This window comes from Danio rerio, chromosome 15 (assembly GCF_052040795.2).
Source record: "Danio rerio strain M-AB ecotype USA chromosome 15, GRCz13ab, whole genome shotgun sequence".
Lineage (NCBI taxonomy): Eukaryota > Metazoa > Chordata > Actinopteri > Cypriniformes > Danionidae > Danio > Danio rerio.
This window is the reverse complement of record NC_141035.1, coordinates 33,893,250-33,908,169: the sequence shown is the minus strand read 5'-3', so window position 1 is coordinate 33,908,169 and position 14,920 is coordinate 33,893,250. Positions and strand designations below refer to the sequence as shown.

Here is a 14,920-nt window from a genome sequence, read left to right as displayed (position 1 = left end):
TACAGTATATTGTGAGTTTGAGTAAACCATCATGTTTGTTTTATTCTGTCTTACAACTGATAGCATTTCTTCTCAATATACTGTAAAATCAACAATGTTCTCATTTGGGAAGTTGCCATGTTTTACAGACATGTTCATAGTCATTTTGAGACTCAGTGTCAATGTTTTAACTTCAGAAGAGTAATAAAAACCCTGATTTTCAATCACAGTAAATGAAAAGATTTGTTATTTTAATCAATTTCATGAACAAAAGCTTTAAATTCCAGTAGTTTGATCAAAGTTTTGAAGAAACTATCATCAGAAATTGGTAGAGTAAAACAAAGATTAGCATTTTACTCAAGCCCATGCCTTGTAAATCCAGATGAACTAAGCATTCTTAAGTTTTCTCTTTAATAGATATATACAGTATACAGTCAAGCCTGAAATGATTCATAACCCTGGCAAATTCTGACTTACTGACTTCTATTCAACCAGAAAGTTTTGTTTTTGACCAGAAATGACACAGGCTTCTCCCAGAAGATAATAAGTTCTCAGCTTTTATTTATATTATACTAATATATATATATATATATATATATATATATATATATATATATATATATATATATATATATATATATATATATATATTAACAAAACTATAAAGTCTTTCCTCCGGGTACTCCGGTTCCCCCCACAAGACCAAAGACATGTGGTATAAGTGAATTGGTTAAGCTAAATTTCATGAAGTGAATGAGAGTGTATGGGTATTTCCCAGTGACGGGTTGTGGCTGGAAGGGCATCCACTGAGTAAAACATATGCTGGATAAGTTGCCGGTTTATTCAGCTATGGTGATTAATAAAGGGACTAAGCCGAAGGAAATGAATGAATGAAAACTTTAAGTCAGAACTGGCCAGGGGTATGAATCATTTCAGGCTTGACTGTATTCATAATGCTTCTTTTTCAACCAAATGCTATTATGTTTGACTTTCTGTTCATCAAAGAATCCTGGGGACATAAATAAACCCTCTTTTTCTACCCCACAATAATTTAAAAGTTTAAAATGTAAGTGGAGTACTTGTACACTTACTCTGCTCTTGTAATCACATACTCAAGAACCACTTTTTTTTTTCTCACAGATGTATCTAGTTCCTCACATTCAGAGGGCGGTTACACTGGGTAAGGCAAGACTTCTCCATTACTGTGTTTCTGCAGAATCTCTTGTATTGTTTTGACCCAGGCATTTCAAACTTGCAACACATTTTAATTACTTTCTTGAACTCTGGCAGTGGCTGACTCATTCATGATGAAGCTAAAACAAAACTGTGTGCCAAGTTCACACGCAAACGATGTGAAACCACTTAATTCAAGTTCAAGCCCAGTATGCATGTTTCAAAAGGGTTACTTCACCCAAAAACAAGACATTAATTCAGTTTCATTTGTATCCAAACCTGTTTGACTTTCTTCCGTGGAATTTTGAGCTCCATAAATCACACAAAAAGAAAACAAATAACCATAAAAAAGGCTTAAAGTTTTCAGAAACAGGTTTATTATAGTTTACTAAAACTAGTACCATAAAAGTTGTTGTTATTAATTTGAAATAAACCGAAACATATAAACTATATAAAATATATTTTAGTTCAAATGTGTCATTTAAGTAAACCAGAAATAAAATTAAAATAATAAAAGGTTTTATTTGTTATTTTTGTACACACGCAAACAATATGAGCACATAGTATTTCGCTGAAATGCACCTTTAAATTCAGATAAAAGTATTTAATTTTTCATCTCTTGTAGAAATTAGAAATGAGAACTTTGTAGTTGTAAAATGATTAAAGCTAAATTCAAAGACTAAAATTACTTAAACTTGAACTAAATTTGAAAATAAAAGCTAATTCACTAAAATAGCTCAAAAGTCTCAAATATTTAACTCAGCAGTGTCACATTTTTTGAGTGAGCTTCCCCTCATAAAAACCTGATATTTTAAGTTTATATAATAAGACAGAATATTTTATTATAATATTTAATGATGTCTTGTTTTCTTGCCCTCTCTCTCCTTACAGAGAATCAGACCAGTTGGATGGTGTTGCAAGCCAATCGTCATCAGGCCACAGGGAAGATGTGGTGAGTTTTCAACATCAAACATTTCACCGAGGAATTGAAACTGTTTGTGGTCACAGTTTCCAGTTCAGCGTAGTGGTCAAATCCTGTTATTGTGAAGTGTATAACAGTAAGTGTATTGTCCCTGATGACTGGGCTACTGAAGTACTTTAACTTTTATCTTAACATTTGGATTAAATTAAATCTGAAGTAAACATGCATGTTAAAATTGTGTATATGTTTATATTATTATACAGTACATAAATGCATATTTAATCAGAGATGTCTCTATTTTATTTTTCTTTGTTTCTGTGAAGTAAAGCAATATAGTATAGCAGAGAGATATTATTTTATTACTAAATATTAACAGTAAAATTCACATTTCGGTATTGTTTGTTGTGTTGACCCAAAACATGTATTTTAATCAATAAGGTTATAGTAAGGTGAAGTCTGACACACATATTCACAATTACTCCTAGTCCTTTACAGTGAATCAATAACCTTTAATCTAATTGTGTCCATGCAACAGCTAATGAAACTGATATAATTTTGATATAATGTTTACACGTTTTGCAATAGTATGTTGGGGTGAACATAAAAACCCATAGACATCATGTTATTCTTGGAGGATATTTTAATTGTATATTTGGATCATTTTATTACTACATTTAGTTATATTGCTTTCCATAAAAAATCTGATTCAATCATATCAAAAGTGATCTGGTCAAATAGTGTTTAAATTGGCATGTACATTGAAACTACCAATTATAAATTGCTCTCCATAAAAAAAAAACCTTTCCAAAGATATGGAAGGTGATCAGGCTGAAAGTATTCAAATATTAAAAATTGCCACCTTTGCATGGTACGTAGATTCTTTATGTTTAAAGAGTTTTGCCATTGATAGCCCTCCATACACAGATATTGTCCCATAACCAAAAATGTTGCTTCGTATCACTTTCAAAATGCTTTTAAAGCTCTCAAATTAATAACTCGATCTTTTTTTAACCCAGATAGCATGACCATATACTGTAACACTAGATTTTAACTGGAATGTCATTCCAATTGCATCATCATCATCATCATCATCATTATTATTATTATTATTATTGTTTGGTTGCAGAAATAATGCATTATTGACTTTTGGCACTGAATACTTTCTGTATACAGACAGTGTTCCAGTTCAATTGTGCCATGATTGTATTTTTTTTTTTCTGACTCGGATAGCATGACAATAAACTGTAACGCTACTCATAAATTACAATGTCTTTCAAGTTGCATTAAAGGAATAGTTCACCCAAGACTCACCCTTTAATTGTTCAAAACCTATTACAGTTTCTGCTTTTCAACACAGAAGAGTATATTTTAAAAAATGCTGGTGTCTGAGACCCATTGACTTCCATATGTTTTTTTCCTACTATAAAAGTCAATAGGTTCCAGCAACCAGCATTTTTCAAAATATCTTCTTTCTTCTGTCCTGTTCAGTTGAAGGTTTAAACTACATGAGGATGAGTAAATAATGAAGTGATTTTTGTTTTTGGGTGAACTATCTCTTTAAGTAATTTATTTCACAGTAATAAATAAATGACTGACTTTTGGCACTGATCACCCTCCATACACTGTGCAAGTACCTATTTTTTAAATTTCATTCTGTATAACTGTTAAAATGCTTTCAAACTCATGAAATTTGACATAATTTGGCATATACAAAGTAAACAACAGATGTTATATATCGCTTTCCATAAAGTGCATTTCCACAGATACCCCTGCTGAAAAATCCAGCTTAAACCAGCCTAGGCTGGTTGGCTGGTTTTAGCTGGTCGACCAGGCTGGTTTTAGAGGGGTTTTGGCCACTTCCAGGCTGATTTCCAGCCATTTCCAGCCTGGTCTTAGCTGGTTAGGCTGGGAGATGACCAGCTAAAACCAGCTTGACCAGCCTAGCCAGGCTGGGAGCCCAGCCAAAACCAGCTATGTCCAGCTTAAACCAGGCTGGTCAAGCTGGTTTTAGCTGGATTTAGCTGGTCATTTTCCAGCCTGACCAGCTAAGACCAGGCTGGAAATGGCTGGAAACCAGCCTGGAAGTGGCCAAAACCCCTCTAAAACCAGCCTGGTCGACCAGCTAAAACCAGCCAACCAGCCTAGGCTGGTTTAAGCTGGATTTTTTAGCAGGGACAGTATGGAAGGGGATGAGGGCCAGCATTCAAATATTTAAAATTGCCACTTTTGCATGGTCAAACTGGGTGAATGTGTAAGGCTGATTTATACTTTTGCGTTGAGTGATCAGCGTGACCCACGGCGACTGCTTTGCGCTAAGTCATGCATGTATACTTCTGCGTGCTGTTTGTGTTGTTCTGCAATAACACTTCCGAAACGCTAGCTAGCAGTATGTTTTTATGTTCCTCTGTGTCATGTTTCTTCGCTGGTGTTTTGTTTTTTCTAAACACTACAAAACTCACTCATTCAGAGGCAGGACGTGCAACAACTTTAATCATAAGGTAAACACAAAACAAAACTTTCCATCTGGAGCTCCTTCATGTGACTAGACACTTGTAAACAATCGCTCCATTGAACTTGTGTCTCTTATGACCGCCCACTCTTGTCACTACTGCCAAGCTGACCAATCACAGAGATTGTGCTACGCGTAATTGCGACATGTAGTTACATGTTTTGAGAGGTGCACGTCAGCATCAGCCATGGCAAGAGCTATGCGACTGCACCAAGGCTGCGCCTTACCATATGTGTGCACTTCATGAATAAGTATAAATCAGCCTTTAATGTTTAAAGAATTTTGGCATGTATTGCCCTCCATACAGAGACGTTGTGTCATTACCAAATTGTTTTATTTTATATTGTATAACCCTTAAAATGCTTTCGAAGCACGACTCTAAACTCTAACTGTATTTTTGACCCCTCTAATCACTATATTCTTCTCACCCAGGATGACGATCAGCAAGGAGACGACGCTCAGGATCAGGAAGGATCAGAGGAAGAATCTGAAGACGATGAAGTGGATGATCTGCCCAAATACAGCGGCCATTTTAAGGACTACATCAGCCGCAAAGCCAGCCAGACCAGTGTGGACCTGCGTGAATGGGACGTGCCTTTCGAGCAGCTGGAGCTTGGCGAGCTGATAGGTAAAGGCCGCTGGGGGAAGGTGTGCAGGGGCCGCTGGCATGGAGAGGTGGCCGTCCGATTATTAGAAATTGACGGTAACAACCAGGAGCATCTGAAACTGTTCAAGAAGGAGGTGATGAACTACCGGCAGACACGACATGAGAATGTTGTGCTGTTTATGGGGGCCTGCATGCACCCACCTCATCTGGCCATTATCACCAGGTGAAGTATATATATTTTGTTTATTTATTTGGTTTATTTTATTTAGCAAGGATGCATTAAATTGATTAAAAGTGGCGGTAAAGGCATTTATTTTGTTGCTGAAGCATCACGAATGAATTATGGTTACAACAAATATATTAAGCAGCTGTTTACAGCGTTGATGATAAGAAATGTTTTTGAGCATCAAATCAGCATATTTTAATCATATAATGAATTCTAATGAATTATGTGACACTAAAGACTGGAGTAATGATATTGAATATCCAGGATTATATTGCATTATAATAATGATAATAATGTATAATAAAATTACACAATGTAAATTTCATTGCACAGAGAAAATTAAACTTATGTGTTTGTCATTAAAAAATGGATCAGATTAGATTTTTCTGCTTTTTTATACATACGTGGCAACAGAGCTTGACATTAACACCCGCCAACTAGGTTGGACAGCCACTTCCACTAGCCACTTAAATTGTAGTTTTCTTAAAAAGCAGGGTTCAACAATAAGGATGGCCCCGCGCCAGCGTGAGAGATGACAAAAATAACTGTGTACACATGAATGAGAGGATGATCACGTGCACGGTGAGACACAGTCGATCTTTACTCACTGATGAGTGTTTAAAAGTATAGAAAAAGAGACAATTCCTTGCACAAATCATTCATGCTGAAACGCAACTGGTGGGATTGATTCTCTTTGAAATAGTCTGGATAAAAAGCGATGCTCGTGAATGGACGGTCCTGCTGCTTTCAAGAGCTCCAGATTCTTTTAACTGTATTTTGGTTAGCAGCAGCGGTTGCTTCCGCTTTAAACATTCTTTGAACAGATAATCAATGGCCCTAAAGCCTGATTTATACTTCTGCGTCAGGTCACGGGCCTAACCCACGGCGCATGCAACGTGCGTAGCTGTGCATTTATACTTCTGCGCGCTGTCTCTGTCAGTCTGCATTAACACTTCCGAAACGCTAGTTGGCAGTGAGGTGTTAATGTTCCTCTGTGTCGAGTTTCTTCGCTACTTTTTTGCTTTTCCTGAACACTTCCGGGATGTACAAGTGGCTCAAACTCGCTCATTTTGAGGCAGGAACCGGCGGACGTGCAACAACTTTAACTGTGAGGTAAACACAAAACAAAACTTTCCATCTGGAGCTCCTTCACGGTACTCCACACGTGTCAACAATCGCTCGCACGGCGTCGCGCCATTCGCGCGGCTCTCGGTCCCGCCCAGACTCGTCAGTGCTACTAAGCCGACCAATCACAGAGCTTACGCTACGCGTCGTTGCGACGTGTAGTTACATTTTTTGAGAGGTGCACGTCAGTGACGGCGATGGCCACGGCGAAGGGCTATGCGTCAGCGCCGTAGCATACGCCGGTTTTTCACGCAGAAGTATAAATCAGCCTTTAAGGCCGACAAGAAAATGAATGAATGAATGAATGAAGAAGTATATGTATACAGCTGTATAGCTTGTTTTGACACTTAATTTAAAATTTTGGGCTAATTTTAGCAAAGTCAAATTTATGCATACAAAATATGTTTTGCCAAACAAAACAAAAAAAAAGTATGAAAATGGCTAGTGAAAATGGCGAGTGGCTGTAATGTTTGAAAACTACTAGCAAAAGTGGCTGCTGATTAAAAAAGTTAATGTCAAGCCCTGTGTAGCAAGCGTTTTGAAAGCTGTTTTAACAATTCAGAGCCATCGTACAAGCAAAACCAAAATAAAGATTGATAAGGAGATGGAAATCTCCCTGCTCTCTATGCAATCCAATAAAATGGATCCAATGTTTACAATATTTACTTTGTTCAGTAGAGAGAGGACAACAAAATCATCTGTATTGTTTGAAGACTTTATTTTGTATTGTTTATACATTTTTATTTTTATTATTTCTCAACATTAATTAATATGTATTGGACTTCGTTACATATTAACAAAAATATTTTGTATAACAAATACAAAATGCATATGTATATTTCAGTGAGCAAAACCGTTTAGGGTGTTAACTGTATAGCTGATCAAGTACTGTATTACATCAGTTGGATTTAAACTGGCTTTTCAAAGCTGCTGCAAGCTTTTAATGCTTAAAATCAAATAGGTTTTGATTGTAATGTATTCATGTTGTCCTGTTGCAGCTTTTGTAAAGGACGGACGCTCTACTCAGTCGTCAGAGACTCTAAACTTGACATCAACAAAATTAGACAAATTGCTCAGGAAATCGTAAAGGTATGTACCTTTTATTTTGAATGATTCATCAATAACAATTATCCACAGACAATGTCTTGGAATGGATACTACACCCGACAGTGGAAGTTCTGTCATTGTTTAGTCATCTTCCACCACTTGTTTGAAACAAGTTTGAGTTTTTTTCTTCTTCATTTTTTTCATTTTAATTTTTTCAATCGGAAGATTTTAAAAAAGTCTAAAACTAAAATTTGAGTATCCGATTTTGAGTATCTAGCAATACCCTATCTGATACTTCTATAATACATAAAAAAAGAATAAAGAAGTGCTAAGAAACAGATTCAGGATGTTCCTTATTTTTATTTAACTCACCTTACTTTTACATTCAGCAACTTAAATGTAGGCTTTTCCTTTCCACCTCTTGTAGGTTTACACAGTTTGCTTTGGCAATGTTGTCATCAACTTTATAATACGTCCAGACCATAGACATACTCACACTTTCCTCTTCAAGCTGCTTCCATGTTCTACTTTGATGGCATTTAACCAATAGCGTCTCTACAACAAAGTGATGTCATGCCACACGTTTTCTTATTTTTGTGTGAAGTCAAGAAAGAGGTTTAACTCTGTGCTGCACTGCATAACTATAGATGTGTAAAAATTTGCGTCCTGATCGAGATGTAATGTCCTGAGTCTGAAACTGCGTGATCGGGCCCGATTTCCTATCACGTGATCAGACTAGAATCCTACAACTAGGATCTGCTTGTTTTGATATTGTTTAGAATATGTGGCTAAGAAATAACTAATTAGAATTTTTTAATGGTTGGGAACAATAGAACAAAACCCTTAACATTTCTCTTAGAATAAGTCTGAAATTTTATTCGTAATGGTCTTAAAATGTCCATAACGGGTCTTAATTTTGACTTGATTGAACCTGCTGAAACCCTGTTCATCAGTTGTTGTTGTTTTTTTTGTGTTTGCCTTCTTCAGGGAATGGGTTACCTCCATGCAAAGGGAATCGTACACAAAGACTTAAAGTCCAAGAATGTCTTTTACGATTCAAACAAAGTAGTCATCACAGATTTTGGCCTGTTTGGGATGTCTGGAGTGGTTCAAGAGGACAGGTACAGAGTCAGTCTATTATAATAAATCAATTAACCCTATTATGGAGCCAAAATGCTTCATTTATGCCTATCTTGTGTGTGTAGGAGAGAAAATGAGCTGAAGCTGCCACGAGGATGGATCTATTACTTGGCTCCAGAGATTGTGCGAAAGATTGGACCAGGAAACCAAGAAGACTGTCTGCCCTTTTCAAAAGCTGCTGATGTTTACGCCTTTGGGTAAAAAAAAATTCAGTTTCCATGTCTGCATCTCAAAAGAAAAGTGTATAATGCGGATGTGTTGTTTAGGTGGTTGTTTCATATCTGCCTTTTGTCCTATACAAAGTAAAACTAACCTGATATTTTCATTAAATTTTTCCGTTTGATAATATTTTTAAATAGATTTTGCATGGTGCCACTGAAGTTGGTTATTTGACTGTAAATGTGTCTGTTTTAGCACTATCTGGTATGAACTCCAGGCCAAAGCCTGGCCAATCATCAACCAGCCGACTCAAGTGTTGATCTATCAGCTGGGAAGTGGAGAAGGAATCAGATCTTTATTGACTACTAAGGGTACTAGCTTGGGCAAGGAGGTCACGGTGAGTCCAACCCTGCCATTTTTAAGTACTAAAAAGCACCTATAGTATATAATTTAGTGTAATTGTAGATTTGCGTTACATTGTATAATTAACACATAGACATATTACTATTATCATTATTATTTATAAATAATTATGATCATAAATTTATTAGATACATATCATATATATATATATATATATATATATATATATATATATATATATATATATATATATATATATATATATATATATATATATATATACATTAATTATTATAGTGGATTGAGAAATCATCATTTTATTCCATTTTAATTTGCATTATATAGAAATTTTATATTTAATCACTCACAATATTAAAAAATGAAATAACTATATCATATAAATGTGTATGTTTTGAATGTATGTTTTGCACTTTCCATCCAACTGTTCTATTTAAATCATTCAAATATCTGTATTATATTATGTGTAATTATATATTGGTCACACTTTACAATAAGGTTCATTAGTTAATGTTAATTAATGCATTTAATAACATGAACAAACAATGAACAATACATCTACTACTGTATTTGTTCATGTTAGTTAACATTAGTAATGAAAATACAGTAGTTCATTGTTAGTTCATGTTAACTCATGGTGCATTAACTAATGTTAATATGCATGGACTTGGATGTTATTAATTCATAAGTAAATGTTCAATTGTGGTTAATAAATGCTGTACATGTGTTGTTCATAATTAGTTCATGTTAGTAAATGCATTAACTAATGAACCTTATTGTAAAGTGTTACCTATATATTTATTTAAGTTATTTAAATCCAGTACAAGTAGATAGAATTATAATCATAATAAAGTTATAATTAATATAATCTAGTTTTATTATGTTTTATTGATTTTATACATGACTCTGGACCACAAATCCAGTCATAAGTGTACATTTTTGGAATGGTCTTTATGCACCATCTGAGACCTACATAAATCAGCCTCCATTGATGTATGGTTTATTAGGACAGGAAAATATTTAGTCAAAATACAATTATGTGAAAATCTGAAATGTGAGAAATTAAAATATTGATAAAATCACCTTTAAAGTTGTCCAAATTAGGATCTTAGGAATGAATCATCAAAAATTGAGTTTTGATATATTTATAGTAGGAAATTTACTAAAAGTCTTCATGGAACATGATCTTTACTTAATATTCCAATGATTCTTTCCATAAAAGAAAAGTCAGTAATATTGTCCCATGCAATGTATATTTAGCTCTTCCCACAAACATACCTGTGCAACTTAAGACTGGTTTTGTGGTTCCAGGTCAAATATAAATAATTAAATATTTAATTTGAAATTTAAGAATAGATACTTTTATTTCTATACTATAATTCTATTACAAAGTGTAAGCATGGTCTTTGTGTTGACACTGTAGGAGATCCTGTCAGCCTGCTGGTGTTTTAAAGCTGAGGACAGACCAACATTCACTCAGCTGTCAGACTTGCTGGAGAAGCTGCCAAAGCTCAACCGCAGACTCTCGCACCCGGGCCACTTCTGGAAGTCTGAGGAGTATGTATCTTAGACTGAAGCGCTGCATGCTACGGACCCCGTTTTTGGGGCTGTAGTATAAAAAAAGCACGCAAACTAACTGATCGTTTGGAGCCGACCTGTGCATTGTTTGTTTTTTTAATTCTGAGCCTTCTTAATTTTATTTACTCCATTGGATTCTTAGTGTGGTGAGTGTCGTGAGGATACAGTGCATGGAATGAACCGAATGAGTGCTGTGTCATACAATTTTGGGACAAACGTGATGTCTTACGGTGCAGAATTGAATTTCTGAGAGTGAAACAAAAAGGAGTGTATGTTTGTGAATGTTTTTGCTTGTTATATGAATGGTTGGTTTGGTTTGCAAATATGTGTGAAGCTATTTTTCTTAAATATTATTCTTCATGTAAGAATTCAGAATTAGATTCTGAATCTGACCATGAAGTGGATCGGTGCGATGGTGTCGATTTATTTTACTTCTGTTACACTCTGAAGATGTTCATATTCCCAAATATCTGGCCTGTGGTCAGCAATGCTCTTATATTTAAAAAATAAAGGTTTAACTGTGGTGATTTTTTTAAACTAAAAATGATGTTTTTATTATCATTGCTCAGTATAATCAAATAAAAAACCATATGAAGCCTTGTATTACGATGGTCGAGAGAGCTTAAATACACTAGCTAGGAAAGCACAAACAAATAGAAAAACAATAACAAATTGAGAAGACATCTTCATCACATGCAAATAGAGAAATGCACTGCAAATACTGCAGAACACAATGCAAATGTATCAGGGGACCCCAAAAACTGATGAACCTACTGCTTCTTGTTTACAGTTATTAATAAAATAATATTTCATTAAATGTTACTTATGCAATTCACCAGATTACGGCTAAAAGTGTACAAACAATAAGGAACCATAATATTAGGATGTTCAAATAAACAATAAAACTCACCTCACAATGCTACAAAAAAAAAAAAAAACTTTCAATAGGAAACAGCCGGGTTCATCACTTTTTGGGGTCCCCCAACAGATTTCCGTTGCATACCTGTGAACATTGGGATGTGAAATTAAGGGATACCTCCCCACCCCCAAAAAACAAAAAGAAATGACCAAATATGTTCATCTGGAGCTGTTTCATTGTAAATAAACTGTTGAAATGGGCAGTAATCTGTTTTTATTATTATTTGCAAAGGATATTTTAAATAGTAGAAAGTAGAAAAGCTGCAAATAAATTAGCAAACAGTTAAAATTAATAGCTTTTATAAAGAAATTTAATCAATTTATCATATTAATTACTGTATAATTTAAACATTCTGAATAAAGAGAAGTGAATAAATCGCTCATTTAGATTTTACCTTTTGTAGGGATGGTGTACATCAGTGGTGGCCAACCCTATTCCTGGAGAGCCACCTTCCTGCAGATTTCAGTTGCAACCCATATAAAACACTGTTTCTCTATTTGCATGTGTTGTGAAAATTCATGTTTTCTGTCAAATAGATGAAGATGTTTTCTCAATTTATTAGTGTTTTCTATCTGCATGTGTTTTCTAAACTTGCAGCACATTTGATCTCTCTCAGCCACTACACATTTTTTTTTTTTAAATATTGTAATGTTTCAGTGTGTTGTCTCTATTCTTATTTTTTTCTTGTGGGGTCTCTCTTGGATCTGGACTGATCTTCTGTGATCTCGTCTCTGTCATCTGCTGCTGTCTCCCTCTTGATGTCACACCCTTGCTTCTTACCACAAATCTTCATCATTTCCATGTATCTTATTTTCTCATTTCTGTTTACTGGATGTTCAGCGTATGGCATCACCACTGTCTACGTGAGCACTGCAGTCCAGGCCTCCGCTCTCGTTGTCCATACGTCTACAAATATGACAGTTTATCCCCAGCTGCTGAAGGCATTAGCATGACTGCTGCGTTCAAAGAAAGCCACTGAGGCTAAATAGTAGTTTTATCCAGATGTCTGCTTCTATTCCATGTATTTACTATAGATCAAGGGTGTCCAAATTCAGTCCTGGAGGGCCGGTTTCCTGCTTAGTTTAGCTATAGCTTCCTTCAACACACCTCCCTGGAAGTTTCTAGTACACCTAAGAGCTTGATTGGCTAATTCAAGTGTGTTGAATTGCGGTTGGAACTAAATTATGCAGGACACCGGCCCTCCTGGACTGAGTTTGGAAACCCCTACTATAGATGGAGTGTGTTTTGCCGTGTTCATCTTTGTGTTGCTCTTTTAGCCCAAAGTATATTTTAGTTTATCATCATCAAGACTGTTCAGCCAAATTGTATGCACTTTTTCAATTTGTGTGCCCTAATTAGTTTGTCCACAAGGTGGAAACACTGGTCCTAGCTGTTGTTTAACATCCGGAAAAAGACTACAAACTACTTTTTAGTTACATTAGTAGACATAGTGTAATTTTTTTACAAGCAGTAAATAATTGTTTGATTTCAAAGCTTGTTTTATTGCGTTTAACCACACTCATCGTTGATATTATGATATTTAATATATGATATTAAAAGTTTAAATTGTAACCTGCGCTCTTGTCAAAATTTGAACCCAAGAAGACAACAAGAGGACATTTTATGTAGTCTGTATTGGCCCCCTTCAGTATTTGCTTTGTTTTATCTTCAGTTGATGTCATAATGTTTTAATGTCGGAGCTACAACAGGATTAAACAAAATTATACACAGTGTTGGAATATCGAGCCAATATCGAGCGTGTTCAATAAAAAAAGGTCAGGAAAGGGGTTTTCTTTACTGCCAAATAGATTAGTAATTTACTAGATACAAATGAATAATTCGATGACAGAACTCTGGGTTACATTACCCCAATGCAATACTAAAAAATGACATTCAGGAGGTTTGCAACTAACTTAAATTTCCATGACTCCAGCATATATACACAACTGGTATTAACAGATGGAGATTTGGTGTAACGTCACTTATCAGTCATTCTGTAGTCCTTTGGCTCTTGTACACCAAACATACTTTCTCTTTCTGCAACCCTTCTCTGTATACCAGAACTGAACAGTTAAGTGTATCTTTAATGTATTTCACAACTTCTATAAGCATCCAGCTCCTTGTGACATGCCTAGACTTCTTTTTAGACAGCAGTCTGGAGGAAAGGTCCCCGCACTATATTTATTCTTATTTTGCTATTTCCCTCTTGTCAGCAGTTACTTCTAAGAAGTTTGCAACAGAGTAAGAAAGAAGTATGCTTGCTCAATACATTGTACAAAAGAAAAAGATTGATTAATCTGTTGTTAGTCTAAACATTCTTCTTATAAAAAATAAAGACACAAAAGTAATAAAAATTAATACCCTTTTCCCCATAGCAGACACTGGACAGGGATTTATTATTATTATTATTATTTGTAGTTTACTGTTTTCAACTGAGTATAAATCATTTTTTTTGCTTGTCATAAATTACAGTATAGGGAGGAAAAAACAGGATGAATCTTTCTGATTTGATTTTGTGATTTTTGGATTTTTGAGTGTTTGTGCATACACTATTAATCCTGTACTTTAAAAGACTGTGTGTTCAACAACAAAAAACAAATGAAGTATACTTTGGGCTTAAGGCATTACTTGGAAATGATTAGTAATCCCATTTTTGGCTTCTTTCGGGATTTAAAAATTGTTCCTGTTATAACACTCTAGCCAAGCCGATTTAGCTAATCTTTGTAAACGCAAATCATAAATCTAAGGATTTCAAGACATTTGACCTTATAGACTTTACTGAATTGCTTCAGTTTACCCTGTGTGTGCCATCACATGATTTGAATATTAAAATACCTAATGGTTTTGCATTCCACACCATTAATTTTCCATTTTTCACACTTATAGGATTTATAGGATTTAAATCAGGGGTGCTCAAACTTTTATCTTATGACGGGCCAAAAAACAAACTTGATTGAAGTTGGCGAGCCAAAGTTAAATAAACTAAACTGTATTACATTCAAGTTTCCATGGTAAATTATTAATTTATTAATATTTAAAATTTAAACTAAATAAACTTCTTACAATAAAAACATAAACTAAAAATCATTTAGAACAATGTCTTGGGCTTTGTCCGATATCCATCAAATCCATCAAACAGCAATTACATTTTAGCA

At 34.8% G+C, this 14,920-nt stretch overlaps 1 protein-coding gene across 14 annotated transcripts in view; it reads left to right on the top strand.

Moving 5' to 3' along the window:
• Nucleotides 1–14,920, top strand: part of ksr1b (kinase suppressor of ras 1b) — a 98,057-nt gene that overhangs the window by 63,477 nt on the left and 19,660 nt on the right. For 5 of the 14 annotated variants that reach the window (XM_087284368.1, XM_087284375.1, XM_087284371.1 and 2 more), the window contains 8 exons: nt 1,120–1,159; nt 2,044–2,104; nt 5,016–5,413; nt 7,540–7,630; nt 8,576–8,709; nt 8,794–8,925; nt 9,143–9,284; nt 10,692–11,390. In XM_087284368.1, coding sequence (XP_087140494.1) covers nt 1,120–1,159; nt 2,044–2,104; nt 5,016–5,413; nt 7,540–7,630; nt 8,576–8,709; nt 8,794–8,925; nt 9,143–9,284; nt 10,692–10,838 — 1,145 coding nt within the window. In that variant the 3' untranslated portion in view covers nt 10,839–11,390. Of the gene's footprint in view, nt 1–1,119; nt 1,160–2,043; nt 2,105–5,015; nt 5,414–7,539; nt 8,102–8,154; nt 8,710–8,793; nt 8,926–9,142; nt 9,285–10,691; nt 11,391–12,605; nt 14,620–14,920 lie in introns of those variants that run through there. The other 9 variants (XM_087284367.1, XM_087284366.1, XM_087284373.1 and 6 more) reach the window with 4 other exon arrangements.